This window comes from Myotis daubentonii, chromosome 14 (genome assembly GCF_963259705.1).
Source record: "Myotis daubentonii chromosome 14, mMyoDau2.1, whole genome shotgun sequence".
Classification (NCBI taxonomy): domain Eukaryota; kingdom Metazoa; phylum Chordata; class Mammalia; order Chiroptera; family Vespertilionidae; genus Myotis; species Myotis daubentonii.
The window spans coordinates 32,290,398-32,309,448 of record NC_081853.1 but is presented as its reverse complement, the minus strand read 5'-3'; the positions used below and the strand labels follow the sequence as shown (position 1 = coordinate 32,309,448).

Genomic DNA, 19,051 nt, shown 5'->3' with positions numbered 1-19,051 from the left:
CTTATTAATATTGTGCCTGTTAAAGAACTTACAGGCTGATTCCCTGGTTTCCTTTTCTCTTGAAATAGAAAAATTGTAATAACATCTGACTTTTTATCTGAGTATTTTGTAGGTTCTGCAAGAAGAAAAGAGACAGTTGAAGGCAACTCTTCATTCTCAAGAAAATGTCATCTATGAGACAAAAATGCAAAAGGAGACTCTACAAGCAAAATTAAGAGCAACCAACATTCAACAGACAGTAGAAGTCATAAGGTATATTTCATCTTAAATATTAATCCAGTTTTAATGTTGCATATTTACTAGTATAAATTTGTGTTTGATTATATTATGGGTTTTCTTAGTTTTAATTTCTGAGTTAACTTTTTATAAAATTTTGTGTGGTTAGTCTTTTCTGCCTTCAATTTGGGTCCATAACCTAAAGACTATGATGCTTAGAAAGTTAGGAACCGCTTGGTCAATCTGTATCCATGACCAAACTCCAAAGTTGGAAGGAATTATAGGCCACATCTCTTGGAAGGCCTCCCTTCCTTGGTAGATGAGGTCATAATTATTAGCTGTTTATTATCGATAAGCCAGCTATTGAGATGGCCCTTTAAAAAAATTCTAAAACTGGTTTTATTTCTGAAATGAATTACTGCTGTGAGTTTGCATTGGAAAGATATAGAAGCAGCGGTGCTCCTTTGGCGTGATTGAACTCTGGTGCACATTTCTGTTCTTGCCAGACTCTCCAGTATTCATTTTCTAGTTTCTTTGACTCAAGGTATCAAGTGTCAACAAAGTGATTTTTGTCATTTTGTCTTTTCCCCTTGAAAATCAGGCCAAGTTCCAGTTGGGAAAGGAGTGAACTGCTGCCAACATTTTTGAGAAATATATCTCTTGCCTCTTTACTCCCACAGTGTCCTTTTCCTAAAGAGGAGACAAACTGGAATCCCAGAGAGTTTAGTACCAAGAACAGTTGGGAAATGTGAACGTGTTGCATGTTATTTTTGTTTGCAAAGATAAAAGGCCTTTAATAGTCCTCTTGTATTTCTCCATAGGTCATTGGAGGAATCTCAGACTGAAAGGCAGTACACCACGCATGATCAGGACTTAGACAACGTGCTTTCCCAGCTGGATTTGACCCACACCAGTGAGGAGCTTCTGCAGGCAGAGGTGACTCGTCTGGAAAGCAGGTGGATACTTGTATATACATTTCAGAAATGGCCAAGTCATTAAAAATGGTGTTGATCATCATATTGATAAAGTACTAATATAACAGTCAGTGAAAACACAATATTTTTCCCTCTAGCATCCACAAATGGCCTAACTTCTTATTTCTTTGAGAAAACAGAAGCAATTAAAGGAGAATTTCCTAATTTTTCTGCCACCAAATGTACCAGTCTGCCTGCATCTGTGCCCATAATCTGTTGCAGAGGCTTAATTGATGGGTGACATGTCTGCTCCTAAGACTCCGCTTGTGTACTGTTCACAGTTTTTCTCTCCTCTTTTGCATCATAAAGTTCTTCATCTCTGATAAATAATTTTTCCACTGGTATAAAATATGCTTTTAATATTTCCTATCTTGGGGGGAAATTTTAAACCTTCCTTTAATCTTATATCCCGTCAAGTTACTTCCATATTTCTCTGCTGTCTTTCAAAACCAAATTCTCAAAAGGGCTGTCTGTGCTGACTGTCAGTACTCCTTCACCTTCCACCTACGTGGAGCCCCTTGTGTTATGCTTTCCTCTCCACCAGCCAGCTCGTGGAACTGCCTTGGCGAGGCACACTGGACACGCGTGTTCCTTCCCTCTGTTCTGAAATGCTGCTGGCATTTCCCTGGGTGTTAATTTAATCCTGGCTTGTGTCATTCCATGCTCAGCTCACTTGTATCATTGTCACACTGGTGAACTCTTGTTTGTCATATCGCGATACTTTTTGACTGGGGAGAGTTTGATATTTTATTTTAAACACGAATCATGGTCATTTGTACACTAAGATTTTCTGTATCTAAAAGGTAAAATATATAAACTATTAGCTTTTAGGCAAACATCAAAAAATTGTTGCTTTACCCTTTTAAGTTTATCTTTAAGTAAGACATTTTTTGTTTTTACTTTTATTTCTGTTTTTGGAAACCACCAAGTATTTTCTTTACATATTAAATATACATGCCTACACATATCCATGTAGTTTTTACTTTATTTATATTTCACCCTGGAATACTTAAGATATTCCTGGTTATCATTCTTGAGGTGTTTATGTACCCTTTAGATTGAATAAAATAAATTAAATCTTATTCTTTTTGACAGTAGAACTAATTTGACATTTTTACTGTAGCTTTTCCATTGATTGGTTTCTGAGCAATCTGTTGCATTTACTCCGCTCTCCTGATGTGCAGGGTGACCTGGGACACTAGGCCTCTGTAGGCCCTGACCTCCCCACCTGTACAAAGGACAAGGTGTCTCTGATCGCTCCAACTCAGTGTTTGACATACCAAGTATCAAATAAGTGAGCACTCTAGGATTTTCAGAAATAGGTAAAACTGAAACTAATGGATACAAACACCAGTGTTCAGTATTCAAACACTGGATTTAAAAAAATTTATTTTTTTGGTATCTAAAGGCAACTAGAAAAAAGGAACTCTTTTAGATAGTTTGTGTTGTTCAGTCTGAATAAAATATTACTTAATTGGAGGGACTTAAATAATTGTTTTTGTATTGTTGAATTTTGAAGATTTTTTAAATGATAGCGTATCTGATAAGCTGGCTGTGTTGCTGGAACACTCTAGGTAGTTACTAAGCATTTATTGAACAGTCTGGAACCAACGATCCAGGTGCTGAGAGGATAGTGGGCAAAGCCAGAGGAAAATAAGAATAAAAAACATCATTTTAATCATAGAAGTTGTAGTTTGAGAGACAAAATATATACATTAAAGGACCTGAGAGCAATTTAAAATAGTAGATTTAAGTCCGGTCCCCAGTAGGGGGCATGCAGGAGGTAGCCAGTTCTTTTTCATCATTGATATTTTTATCTCTCTCCTCTCTTCCTCTCCGAAATCAATAAAAATATATTAAAAAAATAAAGTAGTAGATTTAAGGTAGAAAATTTACACATTCAAGCTATAAAAATGGAAAGTAGACTACATTTAAGGTGATTAGGGAAATGACCAGGAAAACGCTGGTCTGGTTCTTGAAAGGATGGATGCTGACCATCCATTGCCAGGCAGCAGGGGAAGCTACTTCATGGTCAAGGGGATGGTCTGTGCAGAGACAGGAAGTCAGGTGCAGCAAAGGGCACACAGCAGAGGGGAAGCCTGTTGACTCAGAAGGAAAAAGATTTTATTAGTAGAAATGTGCAGTGAGGTAAGAGAGGTATGGTGCCCATGAGGTTCCTATACCTGATAAGGGTTTGATTCTTAAGTAAGGGTGACAGTTTGGAACTCTAAAGAAGATTTTTCTGACAGCTGTGTGTAGAATAGCATTGTAATTAAGTGTAGAGAGGATTTAGAGTATGATGGCGGCTCCTGTACAGCCAGAAAAGGAAAATTAGCTACAATCTTTAGCATGTTGTAACCACTTACATTTTAAGCAGAAGGAAAGACTATAGGTAAATACAGAAATCAAAAATATTTCCAGCCCTGGCCGATTTAGCTCAGTGGATAGAGCATCAGCCAGCGGATTGAAGGGTGCAGGGTTTGATTTCGGTCAAGGGCACATACCTCAATTGCAGGCTCGATCCCTGGCCCTGGTTGGGGTGTGTGCAGGAGGCAATCAATCGATGTGTCTCTCTCCCATCTGTGTTTCTCTGTCTCTCCCCATCTATTCCAACTCTAAAAAAAAAAGTATCACCAAAAGTTTGAATTGGATTTCGCTGCCTCAGGTGATAAGGAAATTGGAAATGAGTTTTAATTTGGGGTGGGAGGTGATGTTTGTGAACATGTTTTGGACATCAAAAAGGTAATTTAGATACTTCAGTTGGTGGGTTTCGGGGTTTTGTTTTATATATGTGATCCTATTTTTGTCATACAGCTTGGAATCTGTGAGTACAACATGTAAACAGCTGAGCCAAGAACTAATGGAAAAATATGAAGAATTGAAGAAGATGGAAGTACATAACAATGAGTACAGGGCAGAGATTAAGAAGGTAAAAATCTGCATGCGTGGGATCACCAAGTTGTTTGTACTTATGGATTGAGTTCTGGGTTTCGGAGGTTGTAGGAGTTATCAACACTAATAAAAGAGAAAAATGGTAATTGGCGTACGAGCTACCCTTTTCATTGGCTAATCAGGGCTATATGCAAATTAACTGCCAACTAAGATTGGCAGTTAACTGCCAACAAGATGGTGGCTAATTTGCATATATAGGCACAATGCAGGGAGGTGAAAGGGAAAGCAGGAAGAAGCCCGCTGCCACTGACAGTGATCAGAAACCCAGGGGGGAGCTAAGAGCTGGGGGGCAGGGCAAAGGCGGCCCTGGGGCCGCCTTTGCCCTGCCCCCCAGCCATGATCGGAGAATCAGGTGCCTTTTCCGCCCTGGCCAGTGATAGCAGGAAGTAGGGGTGGAGCCAGCGATGGGAGCTGGGCACGGTCGAAGCTGGCAGTCCCGGGAGCTAGGGGCCCCTTGCCTGGACCTAAAGCGAAGCCCACGATCGTGGGGCCGCTGCAGTTGAGGGTCCCCGCTGCCCGGGCCGGACGCCTAGGCCAGAGGCGTCAGGCCTGGGCAAGGGGCCGATCCTGCGATTGGAGGGTGATGGGGGTCAACGCCTGAGGGCTCCCAGTATGTGAGAGGGGGCAGGCTGGGCTGAGGGACACTCCCCCCCCACACACACCCAGTGCACGAATTTCGTGCACCGGGCCCCTAGTTTTTAATAAGAGAAAAATGTAGTCTAAGGGGCCACTTGCTATTCAGGAGTAGATGGTAGTTATGGATATGTCGCCTCTCTGTGCTGACTGTAGTTAATATTCTTGTTAGCTGTTGAGGTGTGCAGAGTAGTTTGTGTCTGCAGTAATGGGCCCTGGCTGTCCTGTTTGTTGACTCAGATTTTTATTACTTCTTTGAGGTTACTTCTAGCCCTTCTCTTCTTATCTTTCTATTATCGTCTATGGACCAGAAAACCATGTAAGCAAAATTTTTAGCTTGGTAGCTAACTAAAGAACGAAGGTCCCAGGTGCTGTCCTCTAAGTAATGTGTGCATAGGCTTTGATACTGGTTCTCAGTGTTTGAATAGGAGGGACAGTTGTATCTGTCCTGTTTTGAGATATAAGTGATTGTGGGTAGAACTAGCTGACCTTCAGTACAGATATGCAACCTGGTAAATTGCTAATTTTCTGCAGATTTAAGCTAGGAAATAATTCATGTCTTAAAGTAAGGTAAAAATTACCATATTATTTTAACTATTAATATATTTTTCGATCTATATGCTTTCTCTTAATATTTTATGCTTTCCTTTCTGTTTCTTTGTAGTTGAAAGAACAGATTTTGCAGGCTGACCAGAGTTACAGTTCTGCACTCGAAGGAATGAAGATGGAAATCTCCCAGTTAACCCGGGAGTTACATCAGCGAGATGTCACTATTGCTTCTGCCAAAAGTTCTTCCTCTGACATGGAAAAGCGACTCAAAGCAGAGATACAAAAGGCAGAGGAGCAAGCAGTAGAGCACAAGGTAACACTCCAACAAAACCTCATTTTACTTGAAGTTTTTTTTTGAAGAGTGAGTTTATTAAAATTATAATTTCCATGGTATTTAATTCAGTAAATTTTTATTAGACACTTGCTTTGAGCTGAGAATATGCTGGGTAATGAGCATTCTAGGGATGACTGTTGGGGAGGTGAGACTAGGCAGACAAGTGAGGAGGCTGTTGCTGTGGGGTGTGGTGAGAGTATGACATGTTCTCCAGACTAGAGTACAAGTGGGGCAAGTGACAGTGGAGGGGACTGGAAAGCAGGGGCTAGCTCCTGAAAGGTCCTGTCAGTCATGCTTAAGAGTTGGAGTGTCACCTTGAGTGTTGTCAGTAGAGAATGGCTTCAAGTAAGATAAAAGATCTCTGTGGTCATCATGTGTGGAAGAAGCAAAGAGGCAAAGAGACCACCCAGATGCAGTTCTAATAGTAGAATGGTGGCCTGAGCAGTGGGCAAGGGAGGTAGAGGGAAAGGGATGAATTCTGGAGATATCTGGCTTTGTTTTTGATTGGATGGGGGTGGGGTGGTGTGGGTTGGGGGTGAGCTAAAGAAAGATGTCACTGGATTCCAGCTTGGGCAACTGAGTGGAAAGTGATGCTTCTTGGTGAAATAGAGAAAAGATAGCAAGCAGTTTGGGGGAGGATAATGAATTTGTATGAAAGGTATACAAAACAGGGAAGCTGGTAGAGGGGACATTGGTTTGGCACATTTGGCTTGTGATGAAGGCTGGACTTTCACATGGAAATTGCTAATAGTCAATTCCACAGGGGGCCTGGAGTTCAAGATTAAAATCAGGATGAGACATTTAGCTGTGGAAGTCTTTGCATGAAGCTGGCATTTGAAACATCCTGAGAGACTTAGTGATTATAACGAGAAAGCATAGAGTATGAGGGGCAGAGACTTGAACCAAACTTAGGACATTACTCATTTAGGGTAAAAACAGTGTTGGCATGGAGCTAAAAAAAAAAAAAAAAAAAAGCAGCAATAAGGAAGGAAAGTTTCACTTAGGAAGCAGGAAGCCAAGGAAGGCAGGACATTTTGGTCGAGTAGAAAAGCTGAGGAGAATGAGGACTGAAAATAAGGTATTATTTTATGAAAAGAATGCAGTGTTGGAGGTAGAAGCCCAATCAGAGGAGGCTAACACAGGGAGGGTTAGAGCTCTGCTAGTGAATTGACTAATCTTCTTAAAATAATATTTTAATTACATGTATGTTGATTCATCTTGAGACACCTTTAAAAATATTTTAAGAAAATATTTATATATTAATGAAGAATGTAACTTCACCTAATGAAAATTACACGTGAAAACATTGTGTAAGATGTACTTGATTTGTTATTTCTGTGTATTCGTGTTTTCGGCTTTTTCCTTCTCAGGAGATTTTGAATCAGCTGGAGTCACTCAAGTTAGAAAATCGTCATCTTTCTGAAATGGTGATGAAACTGGAAGTGGGTTTGCATGAGGTACATAAATAGAAACTTGAGTTTTTCTGCTACCCAAGCCTTTAAAGAAGTCACTTTGTAAATATTGATATTGTAAAGAGAATTAAGATCAAATATGGAATGATCTTTCTGCAGAAACCTTCTCAAATATAGTGATGGAAGTGAGCCAAACTTGATTCTCTCCTCCAGCAACTGGAAGATACCTTTGATATTATGCACGTGTTAAAATACATATATGTATATAAAGGATTTAGCATAGTGCTTGGCATTTAGTAAGTACACAAAAAGTGTTAGATGCTGTTATTATTATAATTATTATTTTCACAATATATTTTCATTATAAAGTATATCATCTTGTTAATAATTTAGTTTTAATTATATTTCTATAAGAAGGAATTAATTTAATCAAATATTCTAAATCTTTTATGTTCAGATCATTTTACTAGATGATGACATAAGGACGAATAAGAGGATTCTTCTCTTTAAGACAGGGGTGGGGAGCCTTTTTTCTTCCAAGGGCCATTTGGATATTTATAACATCATTCATAGGCCATATAAAATTATCAACATAAAAATTAGCCTGCTATATTTGATCAAACATTTAATTAACTTACCCCAATGCCTTTGTAGGGTCAGACCAAATGATTTCGTGGGCCCTATACAGTCCGCGGGCCAGACCTTCCCCACCAAAGCTTGAGATTGAGAATAGTCTAGTAGGGAGATAAGAAATGTGTACCAGCTCCTATGAAACCAGACAGAGCATGGTTAACTAACAGTGAGTTATAAAATGTTAATGCTCTTAACTATTTTGTTATAAATTCTTATAACTTGCAAAATGACCCATCTATTCTAACCCATCTTTTTTTTAATATAGGTCAAACACTCAAGGACTATAGAAATCCTTTTTTCCCCCTGTACTTCCAAGAGAATACATGTCTCCAAAGATGCATAGTTACTCAATACCCCTATTTGCTCTCATGTAGTTCTAATTTCACAATTATGGATTATGGGGGCTGGGTGGGAGGAAGTGCAACACACTAGATGACCACTTTATTTCAACTAAAAGAAAATATGGGGAACTATTTTTATAATCTTTCGGGAGGGTAAGATTCTCTTAACATCATAAAACCATAAAGAATTTACAGTGTAAGGAATTTTACAAAATAAAAAATGTAAAATTTCTGGGTGGCAAAAGATCCCATTAAAATAAAAGACTAATAGACTGGGGAAAAGAATCTATAAACAGACGGATGGTTAACATAAAATCTACACTAATAAAAGAGAAAAATGGTAATTGGCGTACGAGCTACCCTTTTCATTGGCTAATCAGGGCTATATGCAAATTAACTGCCAACTAAGATTGGCAGTTAACTGCCAACAAGATGGTGGTTAATTTTCATATGTAGGCACAATGCAGGGAGGCGAAAGGGAAAGCAGGAAGAAGCCCCCTGCCACTGACAGTGATCGGAAACCCAGGGGGGAGCTAAGAGCTGGGGGGCAGGGCAAAGGCGGCCCCCCGGCCATGATCAGAGAATCAGGCGCCTTTGCCGCCCTGGCCAGTGATAGCAGGAAGTAGGGGTGGAGCCAGCGATGGGAGCTGGGCACGGTTGAAGCTGGCAGTCCCAGGAGCTAGGGGTCCCTTGCCTGGGCCTAAAGCGGAGCCCACGATCGCGGGGCCGCTGCCACTGCAGGTCCCCGCTGCCCGGGCCGGACGCCTCAGCCAGAGGCGTTAGGCCTGGGCAGGGGCGGAGCCTGCAACCGCGGGGAGCTGGGGGTCCCCTGCCCAGGCCTGACACCTCTGCCGGAGGCCTCAGGCCTGGTCAAGGGGCCAATCTGGTGATTGGTGATCGGAGGGTGATGAGGGTCAACTCCTCTGGCCGAGGCATCAGGCCTGGGCGGGGGGCTGGGGGTCCCCTGCCCAGGCCTGATGCCTGGGCCAGAGGCATCAGGCCTGGGTGGGGGGTGGAGCCGGGGATTGGGGGGATATGATGGTCCCCTTGCCCAGGCCTGAAGCCTGGGTCAGAGGCGTCAGGCTTGGGCGGGGGGTGGAGCAAGCGATCAGAGGGAGATGGGGGTCCCCTGCCCAGGCATGATTCCTGGGCCAGAGGCCTCAGGCCTGGGCGGGGGCCAGAGCCAGTGATGGGGGGGAGATGGGGGTCCCCTGTCCAAGCCTGACACCTCTGGCGGAGGTGCCAGGCCTGGGCAAGGGGCCGATCAGGCGATCGGAGGGTGATGGGGGTCTACGCCTCTGGCCGAGGCATCAGGCCTGGGCAAGGGGCAGAGCCAGCAATCAGAGGGGTCTGGGGGTCCCCTGCCCAGGCCTGACGCCTGGGCCAGAGGCATCAGGCCTGGGCTGGGGGCAGAACCAGTGATGGGGGGAAATGAGGGTCCCCTGCCCAGGCCTGATGCCTCTGTCAGAGGCGTCAGGCCTGGGCAAGGGGCTGATCCTGCGATTGGAGGGTGATGGGTGTCAACGCCTGAGGGCTCCCAGTATGTGAGAGGGGGCACTCCCCCCCCACACACCCAGTGCACGAATTTCGTGCACCGGGCCCCTAGTATTAATATATAAGGATTTCATACAAAGATAATAAAAGATAATTCAGTAGAAAAATCATCAAAGGACATAGATAATTCATAGAATACAAAAATCCAGAAAAAAGAGCTGTTCAACCTCCCTAATAATCAAAACAAAATAAATAAATATCCTATTGCTTATTGGATTGACACTGATGTTTACAAACTAATTAATATAGCCAGTGTTGGCAAACACACAGGGAAGCAGGGCCCTTTCATGCTCTGTTAATGAGAAAGTGAATTGATGAAGCCTTTCTAGGAGGCAATTTAGCAACATCCATCAAACTTGTAAATATATATAGCCTATATATTGATTTGTTGCCTCCCGTATGAGCCCGCACCAGGAATGGGATCCCAAGTCATGTGCCTTTCTGAATTTGATAGTTATTGCTAAATAATTCCCCAGAAAGGTCCTATCAGTTTTCATTCCCAAAGTACCCATCCTATAGGAGCAAATGTGCAGAATTGGTCATTTTATTGTTGTTTGCAATACCCAAAAATGTGAAATAAACTAAATGTTAATCTATAGAGGGATGGTTAATTTGTGGCTTCCTATACTATGAAATATTATGCTGCCACTTAAGGTAGCAGATGAAAATATGCCTCTAATCTTGCTCCCTCCTCCTAGCCCTCTAAAACGATAATGAAAGGAATTACTTTAAAGCACGAACTTACAAGATGGTAAAAATAGGAAAGGAGACAAGAGCTAAATATCTTGTGCGGGGGAAGATGAAGGGAGGGATGGAAATGACTTTATATGCCCCGATAAAGCCAGTACTCAGCTAGCCGTGGAGAGAGCCCAGAGCTTACTGGTTTATAACACAGAATCTTCAGAAGGCCCAGGAGTTGGCAATAACTGATTGATAGGATCTTCTCTCATGCAGTGAGGACCTGTTCACATGAGTTGGGAACTCTCAGGGGCGCTTAAGCCTGACTATGACCCGAGCTTCTGTTCAGCTCTGTTTCTCTGAGACCTCCACCGAACAGTGGTAGTACCGCCCTTTCTTTATACAGCCAGGTGTGTGCTTGCCGCAGTTTTTACATTGCCTTTTACGTTCACTTATCTGCAATTGTTGTTAATAAAATAAAATTTGGGAAAACTTAAAAAGATGCCTGGAAAAGGCTAACATTATCTTTTTTAAAAAAGTATATTTGATGACATCAGACTCAGGCAGTGAAAGTGCTGTCACAGTTTAAATTCCCTCTGGTTTTGAGGTTACACACAGTGGGAATATGTTGTACATATTAAGAATAGTTATTACAAAGTGTCTTTTTGTATTTTACCACCTAGGAAGGCAGAATTGCTTTTACAAATGAATGTTTGGGTTAAATAACTTTTTTAAAGATTTTTTTATTGAATTTGAGAGAGAGAAACATCTATGTGAGAGCAAAACATGAAGCAACTGCCTCCTGCATACCCCCTACTGGTGATTGAGCCTGCAACCCAGACCAAGAATCAAACTGGCAACCTTCGGGTGCGTGGGACGATGCCCAAGCAACTGAGCCACACTGGCCAGGGCCTATTTTTTTTTTTTTTTTTAATCCTCACCCAAGGATAGATTTTTAAAAAATATATATATTTTATTGATTTTTTTACAGAGAGGAAGGGAGAGAGATAGAGAGTTAGAAACATCGATGAGAGAGAAACATCGATCAGCTGCCTCCTGCACATCCCCCACTGGGGATATGCCCGCAACCCAGGCACATGCCCTTGACCGGAATCGAACCCGGGACCCTTCAGTCTGCAGGCCGACGCTCCATCCACTGAGCCAAACCGGTCTCAGCCCAAGGATAGATTTTTATTGATTTTAGAGAGAGAGGAAGAGAAAAGGAGAAAGATCGAAACATTGATTGGTTGCCTCCCGTATGAGCCTGCACCAGGAATCAAACCTGCGACCCTTATGTGCATGGGCCAATGCTCCAACTAACTGGCCACACTGACCAGAGTTAAATGACTATTTTAGTAAATCAATTACCTTAATGAAAACAATAACTCTGGTAAGTAAATTATTTACCACATCTTAAAATAGTTTTAAGTTTGCAGTTTTGACAATAGTATGCAGTTTAAATCCTGTGTTCTGCAAATTCTTTTAGGGAGTGGAATTTAACTGGCATTGACAATTTATTGAAAGATTTTGTAACTTATTGTCACTAGAGGTACACGGATAGATAAAAGGTTGTATTTTAAAGTTTATGCTTTAGTTGGGTAAATTCTGTATGTCAAACCACTCTTGATCAGTTTATTTTCAAAAAATTATTTACAGAAAAGACCAAGCTAAACGTTGTATTAAACTCCAGAGATTACCATAATTTTTCAGACTGCTAATGGAAATATTTTGTCATCAGAAAAAAAAAATAGTCCAGACACCCCCCCCCACCCCCATGCAGGTACTGTGTTACCAGGCAATAACATTTATGATCAAAACTCAGACCAGATCAGAGTAGTAATTCCCAGTTTGTAGTTGAGTGCTGCTTTATCATGTCCAAATGTATTTCACACACAAGATTAGGTGCCAATGTTATATAAAAATATCTAAGGCTAAAGAGTGTTTATTTAAAAGTTGTCCCTGCTGGCCAGAGTTCCTTTTTGGAAACTTGTGTTCAATTTCTTTCTTTCTGTCTGTCTCTTTGTTCTCGATATTCTTCCACAAGAGTTCCAGGGCTATTCAACCTTCTCTTTCTTTTTTAATGTATTTTTATTGATTCCAGAGAGGAAGGGAGAGGGAGGAAGAAATAGGAACATCAGTGATGTGAGAGAGAATCATTGATTGGCTGCCTCCTGCACGTCCCCTTCTGGGAATCGAGCCCACAATCCTGGCATGTGCCCTTGACCGGAATCGAACCCAGGACTCTTCAGTCCACAGGCTGACGCTCTTTCCAGCCAAACCAGTGAGAGCCAACCTCTTTCTTGAGGAACCATGACTGCTATCGTGTTTTTCTGTTTCTGATTCTCACCTGGAGCTCTCCTCCCTGCTAGCTCTGAGCCGGCCTCTCCCTGTGCATATTCCTGACACAGCAGGAAAGCCCATTGTGCTCCAAGTGTGCGTCCATTTGCTGCAAGAAACAGAACCCTTTTCTCTCGTAGTCTCAAGAGAGCCAAAAGAAAATCTTCGCTTTTTCCACGGAAAAGGTATAGATGAACTAGTTACAACTAAAAAGAAAGTAATTTTCCACTGGCAGGGATATCACAAATCACAAGTATTCTTATACAAATTAAGTGACTCTAGTATTCTTTTTTATTAGGCAAAAGGGATTTCACTAGCAGACCTCCAGGAGAATTATATTGAGGCATTAAATAAATTGGTGTCTGAAAATCAGCAACTACAGAAAGATTTGATGGATACCCAATCTAAGCTGGAGATTTCTACTCAGATGTGCCAAAAAAACCATGACATGCTTTTAAAACCGACACACAGCAGAACACCTGGGTTCAAGAATACAGAGTTCAAGTAACATTTCTTCACAATCTATTAAAAATGTTTATCATTGTGATATAATTCTCATTTCTTTGAGAATTCTGACTTATAGATATTAAATCTTCAAAGGGCTGTATGTTTAAATCTGAAATACAGAGTGCACAAGTAAGGCTACTGTCAGGTTAAAACATGGAGGGGGTTATAGAGCGCTTCCATAGGTATAAACAGCATCCTTCTTCCCCTGAGCCTTTCATGTTGCCTGCCACCTACCTCCCCAGCCCCACTTGCCTCATAAATTGGCTTTTTAGAAAAAGCTTGCTTTGTATTTTTGGTTAGTTATAAGCTGTTACCATAAGTCAGCCTTCAATGAAAAACCACCTGGCTTCCGGCCTTTCTACATGGTTTACATATTTTCTTCCCCAAAGCCTTTGCTGACACCTTCATTGCTCAAACCCTCCTTCATCCCAGATAAGGGTAGGTGCTTTCTTTTTTTTCTTTTCTTTTTTTTTTTTAAAATATATTTTATTGATTCTTCACAGAGAGGAAGGGAGAGAGATAGAGAGAGTTAGAAACATCGACGAGAGAGAAACATCGATCAGCTGCCTCCTGCACATCCCCCACCGGGGATGTGCCCGCAACCCAGGCACATGCCCTTGACCGGAATCGAACCCGGGACCTCTCAGTCCGCAGGCTGACGCTCCATCCACTGAGCCAAACCGGTTTCGGCTTCTTTTTTTTTTTTTCTTCTTTTTTTTTTCAATCCTCACCTGAGGATATGTTTTTTTGTTTGTTTTTTGTTTTGTTTTGTTTTGCTTTTTTGTTTTTTTTTTTTTTTGAGAGAGAGAAAGAAACATCGATGAGAGAGAAAAACATTGATTGGTTGCCTCCTGCACGTGACCTGACTGGGGATCAAACCTGAAACCTAGGTATGTACCCTGACCAAGAATTAAACCCACCACCTTTTGGTGTACGGGATGACACTCCAACCAACTGAGCCACTTGGCCAAGGCTAGGTGCCCTTCTTATGCACATAATACCTCCCCTTGTCCTGGCACTAACGACACTAGGTACTCTGGCAACTTGCTTGCCTTCCTTGCTAAGTTGTGTGTAAGGGCAGGGGCCTGGCAGTGGGGATTGGGCATTTGGAACCTGAATGAGTGAAAACACCTGCTTATTTTACAGCCTTATCTAATTAGCCCTCTATTTTAAGTGAACTTCCTACAACATTTCTGTTTTAAATGAGAAAAATTGCTCCAATTTTTACTTTTGTTTCCTAATCTGCTATCCAGGCCATCCCATGGCCAGCACAGGCATGATGGAATGAACACTGAGCACTACAAAGCAGGTCTTCATTCTGCACGAGGACACACGCCAGATAGGGTAGAGCCTGTGGCCAGGGCCCTCAGCTCTGTGAGCTCTCACCTGAGCCCTTCCAGCTTCTGCAGCTCTATGCCTTCCAACTTTCTGTACAAAGCCCACTCGTTGCCTTCAGTGCTAGATTCAAGTGAAGTCCTTTTTTCTGACACTATCTCTGAGAGTGTAAATGACCGAGAGGCATCTATGTGTTCGGTATGGAAACTTCCTGATCTTCTTAATTTATTAAGGTTACTTAGTTTGATTTTATCTTTTATTTTAAAGGGGAATAGTGTGATATGTTTTCATTTTGTTTTGTTTCTTACTGGTTCTCTATCTTAAGTCCTAATACCCTTTATTATTCTCATGTATTTCTGTCTGACAGTTTTGCTTATGAAGACACATTCAGCCATGATTACTTTGCACAATACATCTTCATTCTGAAATATAAGTTCTAGATATTCATTTTGTTTTACCCTAATTGGAAATTCCCTTCCTTTCTTTTTTAGAGAGGGTCAGTTTGTATTGGAACTGTTGGTTTAAGGAATACCTCTGGATGGCAGGATAGTCCTGAGACAGACAGTGAAGCAGGAAAAGGGACCTGTTGGAAAGCTCGAGGGGGTGGGCAGGGGTGGAGGAAGGAATTGCATCTGACGTGTCAGAGCCACACAGTGGTGGCCCTGCTGGCAGAGGCTGCCCTCTGACACTGCAAACGCTGGCACCGTTTTTTGCCTTCTGTACTGAAGCACTGGCCTCGGCCCATTCATTCCCATCATCGGTTTCAAAACAAATCCCCACTTCACCTCTATGTAATTCTGAAGTCCAAAACAGTCCTGAAACCTAACTTTCTTACCGAGTTTGGCAGCAGAACCTACTAGGCACTAAAACCTGACCTGAATTGATGTAATGTGGTTTTCTTTGTCCCATTAGCATTTGACTTCAGCAATATCAGTGTGTTTGATTATAGAATGTTACCTCAGACCTCTAGGGAATACAGTCCGTCTCATTAGTCACAGATTTGGTATTTGTGAATTTGCCTCCTTGCTTAAAATATTTGTAAACCCCAGTCAGTAGTAGTTCTGCCACCACACTCATGGACCGGAACAGAGCTGTGACAAATCTGAGTGACCTGACTTGCACATTCCCAGCTGAGGTGGCCCCAGCAGCCCCGCCCTCTTGCTTCAGCTCTCCCTGCAGCGCACGGTAGCAGGAAGCTTGGGCCCAGGGACCAGGGTTTGAGTCCCAGCACTGGCATCCTTGGTGGGCTGGCCTCCAGCAAGTCCCTAACCACTTCTGAGCTCATTTTGTAAAATGAAAGTAGACTCTACCAGGATCAGTTGTTTTTAGCATGATAATCCGTATGAGGTGTGTGTGTGTTTCCCCAGGGGAAGTGATTCTGTATTCTCCAATTCAATTGCTTGAGGTGACTTTATAGAAAACAACTGTTGCTGATGAAGCTCTATTGTGTGTGGCCTGTGTTTCCTTTCTAAAGTCTGAGCTCTGAACTATCACTGAACCCAAGGGGTCAAACAAGGGACTGCGGACAGAAATTTTGGAGGAGGCAAAAATAATTGGCAAAAATAACTAGTGTCTAAGATATTACAGGTAGATATTCTGTTCTATAAAGTGAAAGTAACATATTCAGAGTTTAAAGTGGGTTTGAATAACAGGCATTAGTGTATTTTCTTTTGGGGTAAAGAGGATGTACAAGTCTAAAATGAGACATTCTTCGGACCAGCAATTAACATCTTATATAACACTTTATACTTATACAATTTGGGTCAGAACGGAAGAAATCTGCTAATTTTTGCAGAACTATTTTTTAGAAATATTCTTGTCATTAGGATAAAAACAAAAACAATCTACTAAGAGGAAGAAATGTTCTTTTAAAAATCACCTCTTAATATTGCTAGTTAGAAAATATCATGCAGAATGTGTCTTAGAAACAGATTATTCCACTTATGTATGTCAAAATCTGCTTCTCCTCTAGTGTACCTCGCCTGTGTCTCCCCTGGGTTCAATAGCTACAAGGTTTTTGGAGGAGGAGGAACTTCGGTCTCATCATATACTCGAGCGTCTGGACGCCCACATTGAGGAACTGAAAAGAGAGAGTGAAAAGACAGTGAGACAATTCACAACCTTAAAGTAGCTTCTTCAGGAAAATCACAAACTTGGAAATAAGAACAGACACACAAGAGTTACTGTCATCTGAAGTAGTAGCTCTTTAAACATGGAGATATAAAAACCGTAGCGCTGTTGTGAAGAGATCTGAAAGACGGATCCTTCTCCAAGGCATTCCCACCGCATGGTCTGTTTTGAAGGACCTTTCCCAGCAACTAACTTTTGTAAGAATAAACCACTTTGCTAGACTTGTTTCTCATTTATGTTTATTATCGTAAAGTGGTACCTTCTCTTGCTGACTTGAATGTGACTAGCTATAGGCTAAAATAGAGATGTTCTGGTACGTGTTGAAAATCAAGTAACTACAAGAACATCTTTGAGGGAAGTAGGTAGGAGTATGGATTTAGTCACACTGATCTGATTGATGTGTTGGTTTTGCTGCTTACTAGCCAGTGGGGCTGGTCATGTGCAGGGTGGGCTGGAGGAATAGAAAGGGGTTAAAGCACTTTGACAGGAAGGCCTCTTGCTCAGGGCACAGTATGAGAGAGAGGTGGAGGGAGAGATGGCTTGGTTCTAGTGAGTGCTGCCCATGGACCATCCCATGGAAACGTCCCATTTCTAAGAGGATCAAGTGGGAGACAAAGATTTCAATGTGCGGGAGGTATTTGAAACCTTGGAGAGTTGATAAGATCCACCTGATAAGATCTACCAAGGAGGGAGTGGGGAGGAGCAGGATGCCAGGCTTGGGGCCCTGAAGGGTGGCAGCCTGTGAGGATCATAGGAAGTAGATGAGCAGAGAGGTAGGATGTGCAGTTAGAGACAAGGTGACCCGTAGCGTACCCGCCAGCTCAAGGACAGGGCGTCTGTGGTCCCCTCTCCAGTGGCGCTTTCCTGTCGGCATGTGAACACCCTGGGAGTGCTCCTTTCTTTAGAACACCTCATGCCTCCCTGTCTCCTGCGCCACATAGTTGCTCCTCTTCACTCATGTCTGCAGTGACTATGTGCACCTCACCTCCCACTTCCTTCTTGATCCTCCAACTCCCCCCCATCCCACAGGAAGCTGCTTCCTTGCCCTTGAGGTCCCCAGGGATCTAGCTGGTCCCTGAGCATTATTTCACACAGTTGCTTCTCCCTCTTTGTTTCCCGGCCTCTGTGACCTTACACTCCTGGTTTCCCTCCTATTTCACTGGCCACTCCATCTCATTGTAGTTTTCTGGCTTTTCCTCTTCTAAAGTCCCCCCTCTACCCTGGACCAAGACATGGGTTTTCTCACTCAGCATACTCCCCTAGAATATTCCATTCGAGCCTCAAGCTTTGACTACCATCCACAGGCCAGTGGCCCCTACCTTAAAAACTAAATGTGGAACTCTCCGCAGAGCTGCTGTCTGAGATGCCTGCTTATGGACCATCTTCACCTGAATGTCGGATGAGCATCTCTGCATTCTCACAATATTCCATGCCAGGACGGTGTCCTGTTTGCCAGTTGCTAGAAGTTGTCCTTAATCCCTGCCTCACTCACACCTCCATATCCAAACCTTTGGGAGGCCCTGTCAGTGCTGCCTCCAAAAATCTATCTCAGATCAAAACACTCTCTTCTCCACCATCATCACCCTGACCCAGGCTAACCCATCTCTCACTTAGATTCTGGCAGGAGCCTTCTAACTGCTATTACTCCTACCTCTGGCCCCAATAATTCATTCTTCTCAGCCTTCAGAGTTATCCCTTAGAAATGGAAATGAGCAGTGTCACCGCTACCTCCCTTGAAATCCTTCAAAGGGTCCTTACTGCACTCAGGATAGATCCGAACTGCTTGCCACAGCCGACAAGGCCCCTATCACCCACCCCATCATCTTTCCTGCTCCAGCCACGCTGGCCTCCTTACTGTTTCCTGACTGCAGCCAGCTTCACCTGTGAGGGCCCGTGCTTGCTGTTTACCTGGAATCCCTCTCACCTGGCCCGTGATTGGTGTTTTCTCCTCTCAGCTCTGCACTCACAGGTCCCCTTCCCCGATTGCTGCACCTGAGACCTGCTCCGCCCAATTTCTCCAGCTCATTCCCTGAGTTATTTTCTTCTTGTGCTCACCCCTCTCTGAAACCATATTTTTATTTGGTTTATGTTCTTATTGTTTATTTCTACCTTAGGATTAGGCTCCTTGAGGACAAGGACTTTGTCTCATTTGTAGTCGGGTCCCCATCCCCCAGCTCCAGCCCAGCACTTGGGCGGCGCTCAGATGGTTTGAATCAGCAGGTAAATGTGCTTTCTCAGATGCACTGCGTTTTCCCTTCGCGCCTCTGCACGTGCTGTGCTGTGGGTCAGCGTCCTCTTCCCACGCACTTTCACGTGTCTCTGTTACCTTGCTTCGGAAAGCGTTCCCACACCCCGGGCCAGACCCAAGGAGACTCTCTCCTCATTTCTCATGTGTGGGCTGCTCTCAAAGCACTAGCCACACTGTGCTCTTCTCTTTGAATTTCGCCTCCCACTGAATGGAACCTC

The 19,051-nt window shown here is 42.9% G+C and overlaps 1 protein-coding gene across 12 annotated transcripts in view; it reads left to right on the top strand.

Annotated features, from left to right (window-relative positions):
* Positions 1-16,806, top strand: part of CEP63 (centrosomal protein 63) — a 44,238-nt gene extending 27,432 nt beyond the window's left edge. For 8 of the 12 annotated variants that reach the window (XM_059663882.1, XM_059663883.1, XM_059663878.1 and 5 more), the window contains 8 exons: positions 113-252; positions 1,038-1,172; positions 4,005-4,119; positions 5,440-5,637; positions 7,029-7,115; positions 12,912-13,117; positions 14,374-14,653; positions 16,428-16,806. In XM_059663882.1, coding sequence (XP_059519865.1) covers positions 113-252; positions 1,038-1,172; positions 4,005-4,119; positions 5,440-5,637; positions 7,029-7,115; positions 12,912-13,117; positions 14,374-14,653; positions 16,428-16,586 — 1,320 coding nt within the window. In that variant the 3' untranslated portion in view covers positions 16,587-16,806. Of the gene's footprint in view, positions 1-112; positions 253-1,037; positions 1,173-4,004; positions 4,120-5,439; positions 5,638-7,028; positions 7,116-12,911; positions 13,118-14,373; positions 14,654-16,427 lie in introns of those variants that run through there. The other 4 variants (XM_059663887.1, XM_059663889.1, XM_059663886.1 and 1 more) reach the window with 3 other exon arrangements.
* Positions 16,807-19,051: the final 2,245 nt, after the last annotated feature.